The sequence below is a fragment of the Lathyrus oleraceus genome, chromosome 1 (assembly GCF_024323335.1).
Source record: "Lathyrus oleraceus cultivar Zhongwan6 chromosome 1, CAAS_Psat_ZW6_1.0, whole genome shotgun sequence".
NCBI lineage: Eukaryota > Viridiplantae > Streptophyta > Magnoliopsida > Fabales > Fabaceae > Lathyrus > Lathyrus oleraceus.
The window spans coordinates 450,708,374-450,724,547 of NC_066579.1; the positions used below are offsets into that span (position 1 = coordinate 450,708,374).

Genomic DNA, 16,174 nt, shown 5'->3' on the forward strand with positions numbered 1-16,174 from the left:
ATCACCGTCCAGAGACTTCGATTGTTGAACAACACATCACAGAAAAGCTATTGAGTTTTGTACAAACTATTTGTCAGAAGTGAACTCTATAGTAATTCCTGAGTCGCGTGATGATGGAAGATATGATGGTAGAGGTACTCAAGGTTTAATGTTAAGACTTTTGCCAGAGATGTAGTTCTTCAAATACATTCGTATATATTGAATAACATGAATGAAATTTAACATTACTTGACCGCTCACAAAAGTCTTATAAAGGAAAAATTCCTCCGGGATGAATGAAACATGGTTGTTGACAAAGCATAACAAAACTTTCATAACTTGGTTTAATGAAAGTGTTTCTAAAAAGAGTAGTGCATCAGAGACAATTAAATGTTTGTCATGTATGCCTAAGTTTAATGTAATTACTTGGAGTGCATACAACATTACTAAATTTTCATTCTATATAAATCAAAGGATGTACATAGTACCATACAAAATAGTGAGATTATGGTTGAAGTTGTGTACTTTTCTAGTTCCAAATATAACATTGATGTACTACCATCTAGAGCGTATTTTATGGTCATTTAGGAGATTTTGAAGATTGATTATGTTGTTTTTTAAAAGTCTTTATTTAAGTGAAAATGAATTGAGAGTAACACTGATGTAAAACCCGATGAGTTATGATTCATACAGGTCGATCTTCAACTTATAAGAATAAGCCATTCATCATGGCAACTCAAGTAAAACAAATTTTTTATATCAGTTATCCTTCTAACATTAGATGATCAATTATTCTTTACGAAAAATATCTTCCTAATAGTACTGATGAAAATTAAGATTTTAACTATGAATCCCCTTATTTCGCAACACATGTATGTCATTCATCTGGAAAAAATGATTCAGATGGTGTGCATGTTATTCGTTTTGATCATAAAAGGAGTTATGGGAAAACTAGTCAGGGTCGTCTCAACCCTTAGGCCAACAAAACCCTCACTTTATGCTCCATATTTTTTTAATAGTACACACACACACTAGAGGTAGCAACATTCACTTGTAACATATATAGAAAAAGCAATGAATACAAAATATGTTTCAATTATACTTGATTGTACTCCCGATGCAAGTCAAGAAGGATAAATTTCTATAATTGTACAATGTGTGAATATTTCTTTAACCTCAATACAAATATCAGACTATTTTTTATAATTTATGAAGGTGGATGATACATTTGGGAAAGGTCTTTATGATGCTATTATAAATGAAATGAATACTGTTGGACTTTATATTGCTAACATTAGAGGACAAGGTTATGATAATGTGTCTAATATGAAAGTAAAACATCAAGGTGTGCAAAAAATATTTTTAGATATTAATTATAGATCATTTTATACTTCATATGGTTGTCATAGCATAAATTTAGTGCTTTGTGACATGACTAATGGTTGTTCTAAAGTTGCATCTTATTTTGGAGTGCTACAATGAATCTATAAATACTTTATTCTTCTACTAAAATATTGAAATTCTACAAGATTATATCCCTAACTCAACTCTTAAATCTATGTCACAAATGCGTTGGGAAAGTTATATTGAAAGTTTAAAACCTTTGAGATTTAAAACTTTACAAATAAGAGATGTTTTATTGAAATTAGACGAAGTTAAAGACGAACTTAAAATAAAGAGTGAAGCTAGATATTTATCAACTTACGAGCTTAAAATTTTTGAGTTTTTATTAGGCATGACTATTGGGTATGAGATGTTTTTTGTATTAAATTCAGTTAGTAAAATTTTCAATCTAAGGATACTTGTATTAATGTTACTATAGAACAATTGAAAGGTCTAGTTACATTTTTTGAAAAATATAGGAATCATGGTTTTGAAACTTCTCTCATTTATGCTAAAGAAATCGCTTTTGAAATGGATATAGAATCCAAATTTCGTAAAAAACAAACTATTTGTAGAAAGAAACAATTTGATGAAAATATCGATAATTTGTTAAATCTCCTAAGAAATCATTTAAAAGTGATTATTTTTTATACGTACTATATAAAGCAATTACTTCATTTTAAAATAAGTTTGAAGAATTTAAATTATATAATGATATTTTTGGATTTCTTTTTAGCATTGAGAAAATAAGACCATTATATAATAAAAAGTTAAAGTAAATTATATATGTAAAAATTTATACACCAATTGACATAATTAATTATATGTAAGAGTAATTGATTCTTTCTCAAATGCATATATTGCTTATAGAATAATGTTAAAAACTGAGGTAAGTGTTGCTTCTGCGGAACATAGTTTTTTAAAACTTAAATTAATAAAATCTTATTTAAGATAAAAAAAAATATATCGACAAAGATTAAATGAGTTGTCTTTATTATCTACTGAAAAAGAAATTTTATAAGAAATTGTTTATGATAATTTAATAAACGATTTTACATTTCAAAATATCCAAAAAAATAAAATTTGTTTAAATTATTTATATAAAAAAATATTTTTATTAAGACCCAACTTTTAGAATTTATTTTAGGCCTCAATATTAGTTGAGACGACCCTGAAACTGGTAACTAAATGTTTTATATCACTTAGTAATTTATAATTATTCATTTTACTCATTTTTATTCCGTTTATTAAAGATTTAATATTGTTGATAATTATCCTAATTGATTTTAAATGTTGTTAAATTATAAGTGTTTAACTATCAATGACAAATCTTAGCATGAAACTTTTGGACAACCTAGAAGAGTTTTCATTTTGATTATTGATTTTGTTGGTTAATAATTTGTTTTGTTATAAAGTTATAAGGTGTGTGTTGTTGGAAACCCACCACAATCTATGGAGAATTTCTATCAATCTTGATGAACAAGATTGTTATCAACCATACAATGACAATGAAAAGAAAAGAACGATTGAGAAAGAAAGAAAAGAACGTTGGAGAAGAAGAAAAATATTTTTTGCAGAGTTTTCTCTCTGCTCACAACTTGTAAAAAACTTCTTTATTCACTTTACAACTGCAAAATTCCGTGAATACAATGTTATGAGTTCTATATTAAGAATAAGGATTACTCCATCTATTTATAGATTTATGTTAGCTTACTCCCTAAGCCAAAACCCAAAATTATAAAAACTCAAAATATTTAACACTACTAAAAATAGGCCTAAGTCGAAATCATGTGTGAGACAACATACTTTAACACTTCGACACACTAATATAACTCAACACAATAGGCTATTCGACACATCCTTATTCTGTCGAGCAACCTGCTTCGACAGAAGGAATTACAATTCAACATGTGTCATTTTGGCTTTGTATTTGGTGTAAACATTTAATATTTGTGGTACAATGTTTCTGTTTGAGATATTGGCAAAATGTACAAGTTTTTGTTTCAGAAATCTGTAAATATAATTATATATTATGTGATATGGTGGTTATGTAATACAAACACAAACGAAAGTATTAAAAAAATATAATATTATCCCCTCAGTTATAAATATATTGCGTTATTATATTTGTTTTACACAAAACTGAGATTAAATATTGGGCGTGTCATCCAGTTGTGAAAATAATAAAAAGGCAAATGATAGGATCGAACCCATAAACAGATGACTTTATCCCTTAGTTATTTAAAAATCGAGGGGGTAAAACTGTCACTTTTCATAACGTCCTTCGTTACCTCGTCTCTGTAGCTGAGGTTAAATGTATTTCGGATCCGAGGTTAAATGTGTTTTTGTAGTAATAGATACACACTTAATACATCCTATATTGGTAATATTAATTTCCAAAGTGTGACAAAATGTTAATCAGCTCAAATAACTGACCAACCGATTATACAAACAGAATGAAATTCAAATCAACTACAAACCATAAAAGGTTTTCCATGTACACATCAAAATTCAACACACAGTAGTCTCAATGAGGTAAAATGATGGATCAGAAAAACAAAAAAAGTACAAATCTTAATGTAAAGTATTGACACAAGGGATAAATCGGGCATGATGTTTGTTGTCCAATTGTGAACTATAAATTTTTAGTTAAGTTACATATTTACCAAGTATATGTTATCATGTGGTAATTGGATAAAATTAATTAAGGAACAAATCGGGATAAATTAACCTTAGTAAAAATTAGCCTTTCTTTTGTACCTAGGTTGGTTGAAACACACCTTTATGAATAATACAAAGTCTAATGGGAACCTCTAGATTATAGAATTCATAAATATAATGATTTAACTAAACTTTCATGTCCATTTGGACACTCCATATAGCTAAGCTAAGGATTTTGAAAACAACATCACGAAGAAAGAATCAGTTGGAAGTCATCCTAAGTGGTTGTAGCATGGAAGACAATGCACAAAAAATGGAAATGCGAAGTCGCTTTATTACAATACCTACGTACCAGATATTCAAAACACAGAAACGATTCAAAAAAACAAATTAGCAAAATACAAGATGGTAAACATAAGAGACCGTTCTAGATCACCCAGAATCTCTTCCTCTTCCACCCCGACATTCACTCGCTTCGGCTCCCACCCCCCTTCTTTGCTATAAACGTTTGATATGATCGATTTTGAGAAAATATCAATAAAATAATATGTACTTACATCTCACACACACATATATATATATATATATATATATATATATATATATATATATATATATATATATATATATAAAAGCATATTATCGAACAATGCACAATATTAGCAATACATTCAATAAGTTAAAGTATGAATATATATGATACTTTGAAACCGTCATAAAATATACTTCTATCAAAATTTTACAATAAGTTAAAGGATACTTTGAAACCGTCATAAAATATACTTCTATCAAAATTTTACAGTATATTTTTATCTAGGGGTGTTCGAGGTTTATGAACTGTACTGAACCAAACCACATTTATAATTCAGTTCAGTTTATAATAATCATTTTTAAAAAATTGCAGTTAATTGCTAAAATGGTTTCAATTCAGTTTAAAACTAATTTATAATCGATTTGTATTTATAAACTAGTTTATAATCCGTTTGCAATTATAAACCAATTTTATAATTTGAATTCTTTTAAAATCAATTTTTTTAATTTCATAAAATATAATTAATTTAAAAAAAGAAAAATATTTGAAAATATTTATTTTTTTAAAAAAAAAATATTTACAAAAATTAGTTAAAATTTTTATTTTTTTGAAAAAAAAATCTGAATAGATAATTTTAAAATTTCATGCAATTTTTTTTTTTAGAAAAGCAAACGTTATTGATTTGGGTTGAAGAAAGAAGATGAAAATAGAGATAGAGATGATGTTGGGTTGAAGAAAACGTGAACTTCCATATTTTAGGGGAAAGGAAAAATTTGAAAGTAGCAAAGTTATTGATTTGATGTTGGAAGTAGTGGCCGAAAAAGAGAGAGGGACAATATTGAGTTTTTCAAATCATCTAATTTTATTATTGAGTTAATACTTATCCACAAAATTGATTTTAATATTTATTTCCAAAAATTTATTTTACATGAGTATTATTTTTGATGTACTATTTATTACATGAGTATTATTTTACACGAGTACTATTTATTTTCTCCTCAAATATATTTAATTTCAGTTTATTATTTACTTTCAATTAAATATTTTTATATTCAGTTTATTTAATTTCAGTACTATTTATTTACAAATTGAAATTTAATAAATTGAAAATTTAATAATCTTGAAATTACAATGATGCGATCTGTGTTTTTTAACAGGGACCTTTTCCAGATTCGCCCCATATGGTAGGGGTGAAAAACCCCTTTAAAAATATACTTTTTTGTCCCAATTTAGTAAAAATTATATTCATAGTTTTTATTTTAAATGTTAAAATAAATTACACTTATATTTGTTTGTATAATCAATATTTTATTTATATAATTGTCAAAATTTATTTGATATAATTTAACATTGATTTAAATTTACATCTATTTCAATATATTGCATATATAAATTTCATTATTATTTATATTATAATAATTAAATATAAATTTCATATATAAAACATGTTAAACAAACTTGGAATAAGGGGACAATATGACAATATCCATGCATATCCCGAGTAAACGCGCGCTTGGTGCACACCTCTGCTCAAATATTTACTCTCTTTTCGCAAAGATCCAATTTTCTTGAATAAAGAAAATAAACAAATCAAACTTGTTTTCCGCCTTTGTGCGACTTTGAAAACTATTTTTTTAGAAAAGAGTAAGCTACATCCATTTTGACGCAAAACAAATAAAGACTTCAACCTCCAAGAGTGAGTATGAAATAAAAGTTTAACCGTTCAAATGCAATCTAAGCATCACTCTCTAAAAGCAACCAATCCAAAAGTTCTTTCTAAGTAGAACTACATAGCCTTGAGTTCGTCATATCACCTGAAGATACGTAGGAGCAGGATTGAGAAATATTATCAGGTATCCCTTTAATAAAAATGTTCTTCTTTTCTCTTTTCTCACTCGAATAAAAGAAGATCACAAACTAATATCACACTAACACTCTTACATGAAACTAACTAAATGAGTCATGTTGAGTACAACGGATGTGAGAGGTGTTAATACCTTTCCCTTGCATAACCGACTCCTGAATCCAATTTGGTTGCGACGACAATTTTTTTTTCGTTTTTCGTGGGTTTTATCGATATTTTCCATTTTCCTCTTCGGGAATAAATAAAGTTCCGTGACGATTCAGTTTTGTTTATATTTCGAACGTTCCTTACACTCGGGTATTTTTTGCGCAACGACAATAAGAAAGAAAAAAATTCCCTAAGCTTAACAATATCTATTGTGGAGTCAGACATTGAACCCATAAGTGCATGAGTTTTACCAACAATAGAGTAAGGGATTAGTACCTGGGACTTAAAGATACAAAGCTTCTCCTCTTGGTTTGGTGGTTTTGGAACATATTCTTGATTCCCAGCAAGGATAACAGATTGTAATCTGGTGGCTAGAGATATAGAAGTTTTGGATTATTTTGAGGTTTTTACTTTGGACACCATTGTTGAAAGTACTGAATTTGGTGCTTGGTGAAGAGAAAATTTTACAAGAAATTTACAGTAGAAATTAGCGGAAAATAGAAGAAGAAATATTTATAATGAGGTTAGAAAAATACTTTTCAATTTTGTTGATGATAAATGACGCTAAAGTTGATGACACACGCCATAAGGTTAGAGGCGAAATTGAAGCAATTTCGTGGGCATAACCATGTCGTCCTAATAAGACAAATCCATGATTGAAATTTATGGGATTGTGGTAAAATGCACATTTTTGAGGTGACGGTTGATGGAATGGTCATGATGTCCATGATGCCAATCCACTAGGTGAAATAATATCAAAGAAAGTAAAAAACGTCCACATATTCTTTTAGTCGAAAGAGGCATTTTTGGCGGGCAATTTGTTAGTTGAGATTTTCAACAGGGGCAAATCTCATCATAATGAGAGGACTTAGAAAAGATTGAAGTCTAAAAGAGTATTTTCGACATATGCTTGTCAGTTGAGGAAGTTAAAATCCCAGGTGTAAGATAAGGATTGAGACTTAGTATTTTTCTGAAAAGGGATTTTAGCCAAACATTTCGACGACAACATTGTTTATATTTTTGACATCAGCAATCAGGGAGATACGTCAACTAGCGATGGTTAGCACGAATAAATATTTTCACAATAAGTAACTACTTTTCAGTCTTATCCAAAGGGACACATGGAAGACACTTCAAAGGAAAAAAATTATGTATCAAGTGCTGAAAAAGAGAACGTTACAAGAAGTTATTCTACATTTAGTATAAATAGAGATTCTAGTGTTAGGATTCAGGGTGTTGTGTTAAATTCATTACAAAACTCTCAATACTCAAAGTACCCAATGTAACGAGGAACAAATTGTGCAAAATGTATGATTCCAAACACCATTTCAATTAGATGCAAAGTATTTTACTTCAACTTATCTTCTTTGCAGTCTTGCTTTCATCCCTTTGTTAATTTTTGGTTAGTTTACATTGTCTTTTTACAAACTTTTTATCCTTTTATTATTGTCGAAATTCTTCACATTTCTAGACAATCTACCCTTGTACACCGCGTTACTTAAAGATTCTGACTAAGTCGGAATCCTTTACTTTTTTTATACAAAACTTCAGAAAACTTTTAGAACTATGTCCTAGGATTATCTGGTCGATCTTGCAAGTAACCTTTAATAAGAAACTACCGCTTGTTTACTAAATTTCATAGTAAACACCAGGTTAAGACCGATTCAGTTAATGTTAGTGCAAAAAGCTTGCACTTCACGTCTCTAGAGCGACGGTTTTGTGTGAGGCGACTTCCTGCACAATGTTGTTGCTTGGGTTGGAGTTTTGTAGACCTTATTCGGTCTGAGTCATCCTTTCCGCCCAGGCCTGAGAGTTATGTTGTTGGACTATATGGTAGACGTTATTAAACAATTTATTGACTCCTTGCAGGCTAAGATTATCATATAAGATTTGAAATTCGGGGAGGGCTTCCCGTTCGGACATGGTAGGCGATAACAAAGGTATGAATGAAGGTTCATCTAGGTGGAACTGCGGTGCGGATCCGGGGAATAGAGGAGGGTGAAAGGCTCCTTGATCGGGTCTTAGTTAGACGCACATTTGCGGTAGTAGTTGTTAAGACTTGAGCACATGTCTTTTAAAGAGGAAATAAGAGATTCTTGGCAGTTTCGAAGGGTCTAGTGGTTTGCCATTGGACGACGGAGCGAGTGGCTTTGGAGGCCATCATTTGACAAATCTGTTGGTGTAAAGTTTGAATTAGATCTTAACGGAATTGATCGGGAAATGGAGATGTGTGCCTTGTTTGAAGGAGATCTGAATTTCTATCGGCAGAGATTTAGTTGAATCAATAAAAGTGAGATTGTGGAGAATCACATGAATCAAACAACGATTGCCATAGACAAAGCGATTGTTTTGATCTAGAATTAGATGGTGATCGGAGAGGATGAATTCACGTTCTCTTACGATGGTTCAAACCTTTCGATGTAGTGGAGAGGAAATTAATATCTACGGTTAACACTCTAACATTCAAATCAGTAAGAGAGTGAGAAATAAAGCTTTAATAAAAAATGATTTGAATACAGGTAAAATGTCACATTCTACTCTTATTTATAGTTGGTAACTACCTGCATGTGAAATGACATGCATTCTGACTCTAAATTAACTTGGTATCCCGGTAAGAATACTTTGCTCTTTGGGGAAAAAGAGCTTACTTATCCCTCACGATGTACTAGCTTCTTGCTTTGGTACTTGGAGCTCAGCTTCATGGGCCTTACAGTCGGCCATAACACCTTAGTGTGAATCCTATGTTACGCTTGAATAAATGTTTCACTTAGAGCATCTGCAATGCTAAGAATTTAAGAATTTAATGACTGCTTAACTCTCAAGTCCAATTCCTTGTTTTCTTTATCATTGATGTGATAACTTAAATTTAAGTGATAGATCTTGTTCAAATTTTTTGAGAAATTGAGATCTTAATGTTAAATATTACTCTATTATTAAAGTATTGAAAATTGAAATATGTCAATTATTTTATTCGACTGGGAGGAAAAATTACTTTTGATTCAATTCAATTAAAAATGATAATGCAATGTAGTTGGCAGTTGTAGTGCAAAGGAATGAAATACAATTACCAATTAAAATAAAAATAATAAAAATTGCTTATAGATTGTTTAAATAAAATGTGATAATTTGAGTCCACAAAATATAACACAACCAACCAAAAGATGTTATATGGAAGATGCTCCTATGAGTTTACGAGTTTACAGCTCATGGGACAAAGTTCCATTAGTTGTTGTATAATTGAATCCTAACAACATTTCCATAAATGAAAGACCATGAATATAGAGTTTAACAGCATTCTGAATATATTCGACATTAAAAAAAAAGAGAATATTCGACATGAGATGAAAGAATATAGTTATGATTCTTGTCATGCCCATTTCAAAATATATACAAAACTATGTAAAAGAACAAAAAGTGAGACATAGATAAACACTATCACATTACGTTAAAGAGAAAAGGAAAAAAGAATAAAGACAACACAGCTTAATTCTAGCCCATTAAGGTTACGTACACACACACACCTTAACATATAATAATAACATTTAACAAACAAAAAAACCGGTTCAATATATATGATAGTACTATAAACTAGGGAACTGAACCGGTTTGGTTCAAGCACCCGGCGCTGCATCCTTGACCTTACTCTGCAAATACCCACCGTATTCTATAGCACAATCTTTAACATGGGTGGCCGTATCATAAATCCGGCTCCGGGCGTAATCGACCCGGTCCGAACCGGGCGGGTGGAGACCCCTAAAGTAACGGTAGGACCAATGGGAAACAGCGACGGCGATGACACCAAATCCACATATGGACAAGAATCCAGCGACGAGGAGGAAGAAGAAGGTGCCGGCTGGGACCCATATCGGGCTTGAAACGATGATCAACGGCGAGAAGAAGATGAGGGCGAAAACAGTACCAGAGACGGTTAAACCGGTTAGAAGGAGGAAAATGGAACCGGTAGCGAGGAGGGTTAAGATACCAGCGAGCTGGGTTGAGTTTGATGCCTGGAGGTTGTCTTGAAGCTTTCTTAGAAACACGGCGGATGAGGAGGACGTGGCGGTGGCGGTGGCGGGTCTATGTGTTTGGTTAAGATCCGCCATTGGGAATATGGTTTGTTTTGTTGTAAGAGAGAGAGAGAGAGAAAGAGTGAAATTGAATATATTGATCTGAAAATAGTAAAGAAATGGAGAGTGTGGTGGTGGAGTGTGTGTGAAGTTAATATTAGGACAGGTGTAGGGTTACTTTTTGTGAGACATGCAAGTGATATACGTGGATGGAATGAAGGTGGGAATGGGGTTTTGCTTTTAGGTTGGTTCCTTCACATAAGGTAGATCTTTTGACCATTTCTTTGTCATTTGAGATTCAATATATAGAAGTGAAGTATATGCATTTATTTATTGTCGTCATATATATGAAATTTATAGGATGCACCTCTAACAAAAGATAACATGTAAATGCTAAGTATGTGGATTAATATTTGTATACGTAGTGTATACTAATTCATAACTTCACCTGCCAAGTTAATAATAGTCACATGTATGTTTTTAATTGTATGAAATGTGTATTTTCTTTTTCTCTCTATGATCATTAATACAGTGGTTTTGATCCGTTCCTCCTCCATAAAATTCATAAAATTCATTGATTAAGACCTATGAGTAGTTTCTGCAAATCAAATCTTTTTTTTAAAGAGAATATGGGTGATAAAGATCCGAAAAGTAGGGGATTTGTCAATTTTTAAAATGGTTTTCACAAAATTCTGAGTTTTTCATAAAATTGAGCAACATAAATTTAGTACCATATGTGTAACCATGTGTTTGCATGTTAATTAGGAAGTGATTAAATTCAAGCAAGTCATGCTTAAACCTTTCATGGTTTAGACGACGACAACTCAATAAGATAAATTCTTGATGATAATGATTTCATGGAGATGCATCGATGACAATCATAAAGCCAAACAAGTTCTTCAATTATCTCAAGCTGTCAAAGATGTAAAAGACAATTTGTTCAAAATAACCTCTCCGAAGACAGATGAATTAGGGTTTAATGATCATGATAAATATCCATTGATTATGGCATTCAACTTGAAGATATCTCAAACCTCATCTCCAAGAAGATTCAAGCAAGTACTTATATGATTGGTGCATTCGACAAAGTCTTTATGCTTCAGAGTGTGAAACAAAGGAAGTGTGAAAGTGCGTCCAATCATATCTGAGTGATATGTGTTTTGTAAAAATACAAAGGCATTTTTGTAAAGTAATATGGCTAAATCACACTCACTAAAACCTTTTTAAAAGCATATATTTCTCAAAGAAAACAACTTTAAAATATTTTGGAGGCTAGCCAGATGAATCAGAAACTGCCAAAATGATTTGGACAAGTTTTTTGAACTGTCCAATTAATTGAATTAGTGAAAATTGTATCCATAATTGATTGTGACAATGTCTAATGGAGGGCAACAACTTTCTATCCAAGTCATCCAAAATGGACATTTACAATCAATTATTTTGGTCACCTAATCGATTGACTTAAGGCTCCAATCGGTTAGAACATTAAATTGACCCATGAATTGTTTCCTTTCTTATACCAACCTTTGGCCTAAACATAGAGGTCTCATCCTTTCACTTTTTCACATCCAGAATCATGAGCATTCTCACTCTCCTTACTTTCTCTAAAAATATGTTTCAAATTTCTCTCACTATAATTTAGCAATAACACTTCACTTTAGTGGAACACCCTCAAACGAACAGACGAGCAAAAACGGCTAACATGGTGCTGCCCAGAGGTCCGAAAAGAAGTCTCGAATAAGCCAATGGAATTTGGGTTGATGAACTCCTACACGTCTTGCGGGCCTATTATACGATTCCTAGTCAACCACTAGGGAAACTACTTTCTGCCTTACCTATGAGATCTAGGTTGTTATTCTAGTGGAGATTGAAGAGCTAAGTTGGAGGATTACTCATCCTCTATCGGGAGAAGAAATCGACCTCCTGGAAGAAAAAAGAACATTCTCCTCCCTCACTAGTGCCACCATAAAACATATCACAACCTCTAGATACAACCAGTGTGTCAGACTCGGGGAGTTTTAAACAGGGAACCTGATACTATAAATATGCGACATTGGGAGGAGGAACACTTGAGATGGAAAACTGGAAGTAAATTGGGAAAGATCGTGCAGAGTACAAGACTACATCGAGAAAGGAGCCTACGTTTTGGAAACCCTTGCAGGAGAACAAATACCAATAACTTGGAATATTGAAAAGTTAAAGAGGTATTACAGTTAAAGGGAATTATCCCTCGCTTTGTAACACATTGATATACTAACAAATATAATGATATTTTTCCATTATCATGTCTATTGCATTCGTTTTCTTTCTCTCTTTCATCCTAGGAAACAAGAGGCAAAAAATACTAAGTGCATTTCTGCACAGTTGGCGCACCCCCTTTAAGGAGCTAGCCGCTCCAAGAGCGTAGACAATGGATAAACATCCACAACTAAATCATGGTGATAAACATTCTTTAATATACAAAACAATAAGCACCAAAAAATTACAATGAATCATTTCTGGCAATGAATTTAAAAGAGCCATGAAACACTCGAAGATCAGGAACAAACAACTCTAGCTGGTCCACAACATTCTTGAAGACATTTTCCTCTAGAATTAAGAGATACAAAAGTCAAACTAGTTCGTTCCTCCTGAAAGGCCTTCTCTCCTTAAAATAAGTGGTTTCCACTTCCTTAAGCTCCGTCTCAGCTACTAGATCACTTAAGGATGATGTAGCGGGAAATTCATGATCATCAAGCTATTGACAAGCTAGAGATTAATTAACAAGAGTCGCCACCGCACTTTTATTTTTTCCAAAGGAAAAGGGAAAAGAACGAACAAAACCCAAATAGTAAGAAGTTTTCAAATAAAAACTAATAAAAATCAGAGATCACAGGTAAGGGGGTTAGTTACACAGAGGGAAGATGTTAGCACCCAAAGTGTCCTAGGTACTCCTAGGGAGCCCTTTTTGTGTGCATGTGTATTTTGTATAAAGTGATGTTTACAAACAAATAGAATGGGGGGATGAGAAAAGAATTCATTAATTATATTTTTGTGTTTGACAAGACCTTCGGTCTTGTGCCTACGTACCAACATGAAAATGAGGGATCAAAACCTCGTAGTTCGTGCTACAAATTTCAAAATGGATGCATTGATTTTAACAAAATTTAAGTTTGAAAGGCACAAAGGCCTAAAATGGTTTGAATGAGTTAGTTCTTTTTGGCTTTTTGAAAGTTTAAGTCAAGTATAGTTAAGTTTATTCACAAGTTTGATTTAAGAAAATAAGTTTGAAAATGCAATGGCATAAGGCCAAAGTTTCTATCTTTTTTTTGAAAGTGGTCAAAGTTAGAACAAAATTAGTTCACACAAAGAAGGTTTTGAAAATGGAGGGAGAGATTTTGAAATTAAATAAATGGGGAGAAGATGAAGAGACTACCCTATGCACAAAATTAAAATTTTAAAGTTTAAAGAGACTATCCAATAGACAAGTATGTCAATAGAAACCCAAAATTCCCTTGGACTTTTTGATTCAAGCAACACACAAATGCACAATTATATTATCTTGAAGAGAAATGCATCAAATAAAGATGGTCTCATCCAAGCTTATCCACTTCATGATCTTCTTCAGAAATAGCCCATGTAACAGATGAATTCCACAAGTCACAGGTTCAAAATAACAACTTCACAATGATCATGTTGCAGATGAATTAAGAGAGATCTTCAAAGATGTATCAGATGAATTTCAAATTGCAAGCACTTGGTTCTTCACAAATTGGCATTGCCCAAGTCCTTCAGCTTAGGGAGGTTGCCTAGATTCTAAGTCCATTTGTCCAAGATCAAGCCAACAGTCCACTCAAAAGTTTTTTTTTATGGTTTTTGTGATTATTATGTACATTAGTGGTCAAAGACCAAACAAGCAAACCAAGTATATACAAACAAAATATATCACACAATATGGTCCAAATGGACAAAGTGAAAATTGCATTAACATAAATAATTAGAACGATATGTACAATGGCAAATGAAATAAAGTGCTAAAAGTAAATTGCATTAAGATAAAAAACTTGAAATTAAAAGTCAATAGTTAGTAAGTTAGAGATTTGTTTTTTTTGTTTTTGCTTTTCATTTCAAGACATTCTTTGGAGAACACTCAACCCACTTACCACAAGCATGGATCCTTGAACCAAAACATATTCCAAAGGAAGGAAAGAAGGCCAAGTTTCCACACAATACCATGGAAGAGGGGAGACTTACAATCTCACTAACTAGAATGCTTATGCCTTTTATGTCACAAATTTAGTGCTATGTTAAACAATCGTAATTGGACTTATGTAGAAGTCACAACTATTTGAGGCCGGGCAATAGACTTTTGGTGTTAATGCATGTTGGAGACATAGTATTATGAACTATGCTCATGAAACACACCACACACAAAAAATATGCAAAAGGGGTGGCCTAATCTCATCCATACTCATGTCAATTTTTCAATCAACTAGCATTAGGACTTTGAGATGTCATTGACCAAATGAAAATGAATGAATGAAGAAGGGGAATTAGATGAAGGGGAAGAGGATGAATGAGATCACAAATTGGTCAAAGGAGGAATTTTACCAAATTAATATCATTCATTCATTTTGGGAGATGGAATGTACATTCCATCAATCCCCTAAATCCAATGATATTAACTTGACAAAGTCAAATCAACCTTGACCAAGACCCAACAACAAACAATCAAACTCAATTAAGTCAATACAAATGGTCAACACAATTAAAATGACATTTATTCAATTAAAAATAATAAAATAATGCATTAAATTCAAATATGTTTTGTCCAAATCCTAAAATCTCATCAAAACACCAAAGAAATGGCCATGAGATTTATCATAGGTCAAACAAGGTCAAAGGACCTTGGAGAAAAAATTTCATAATTTTTGGACACTTAAAAATATTTTTAAACAATTAAAAAGAAATGCAAAATCAATTGATTCATGAAAAATATTAATAATGATCCAAAAAATAATTTTAATTCATAGTATGAAACAAAAAAATATTTGGTGAAAGTCCCATATTTTTTGGATCAATATTGAATTTAATATGAATTATTGAAGAAAATGTAATTAAAACAAAATATCAGAAATTCAAAAATACGTGGACCATCAGATTTCCCTCATTAATTGAGGTGGCAGATTTGATGATCCAAAACGCGCGTTCCATGTGTTCTGAGTCAACCGCGTGGTACCATTGGTAATTAAAACAAACGCTTCAGATTAAAACGTGGCTTGAGGATCCTATGGTTTAGAAGTGAGACACCTCATCGTTGGAGCCAGAGCTCCGGTCTTCTTCCCCGGTGAGCTCCACCGGACTGGTCAAGATGAACCATCACCAAAAAAAGAAACAGGGACATGATCTTAAAGAAAAAACATCACTGAGCTCGAATCTGACCTCCAATTCCCCCAATTCCAAATATATTAAGAGATATGTGGAATTGAAAAATGAATTACATGATTTGAGTTGCTTCGATTTGACCTCAAAGCAACTCAAACTTCTTGCCTACATTGGTAG

The 16,174-nt window shown here is 32.0% G+C and overlaps 1 protein-coding gene across 1 annotated transcript; it reads right to left on the minus strand.

Moving 5' to 3' along the window:
- Positions 1-9,981: 9,981 nt before the first annotated feature.
- Positions 9,982-10,946, minus strand: LOC127083139 (oleosin G). The gene has a single exon (XM_051023383.1). The coding sequence runs from the start codon at positions 10,667-10,669 to the stop codon at positions 10,178-10,180; it is 492 nt and encodes a 163-aa protein (XP_050879340.1). The 5' UTR covers positions 10,670-10,946; the 3' UTR covers positions 9,982-10,177.
- Between the last annotated feature and the right edge of the window lie 5,228 nt (positions 10,947-16,174).

Excerpts from the sequence above, each read along its gene's own strand:
- LOC127083139 (XM_051023383.1), bottom strand. The coding sequence starts at position 10,669 with ATGGCGGATCTTAACCAAACACATAGACCCGCCACCGCCACCGCCACG.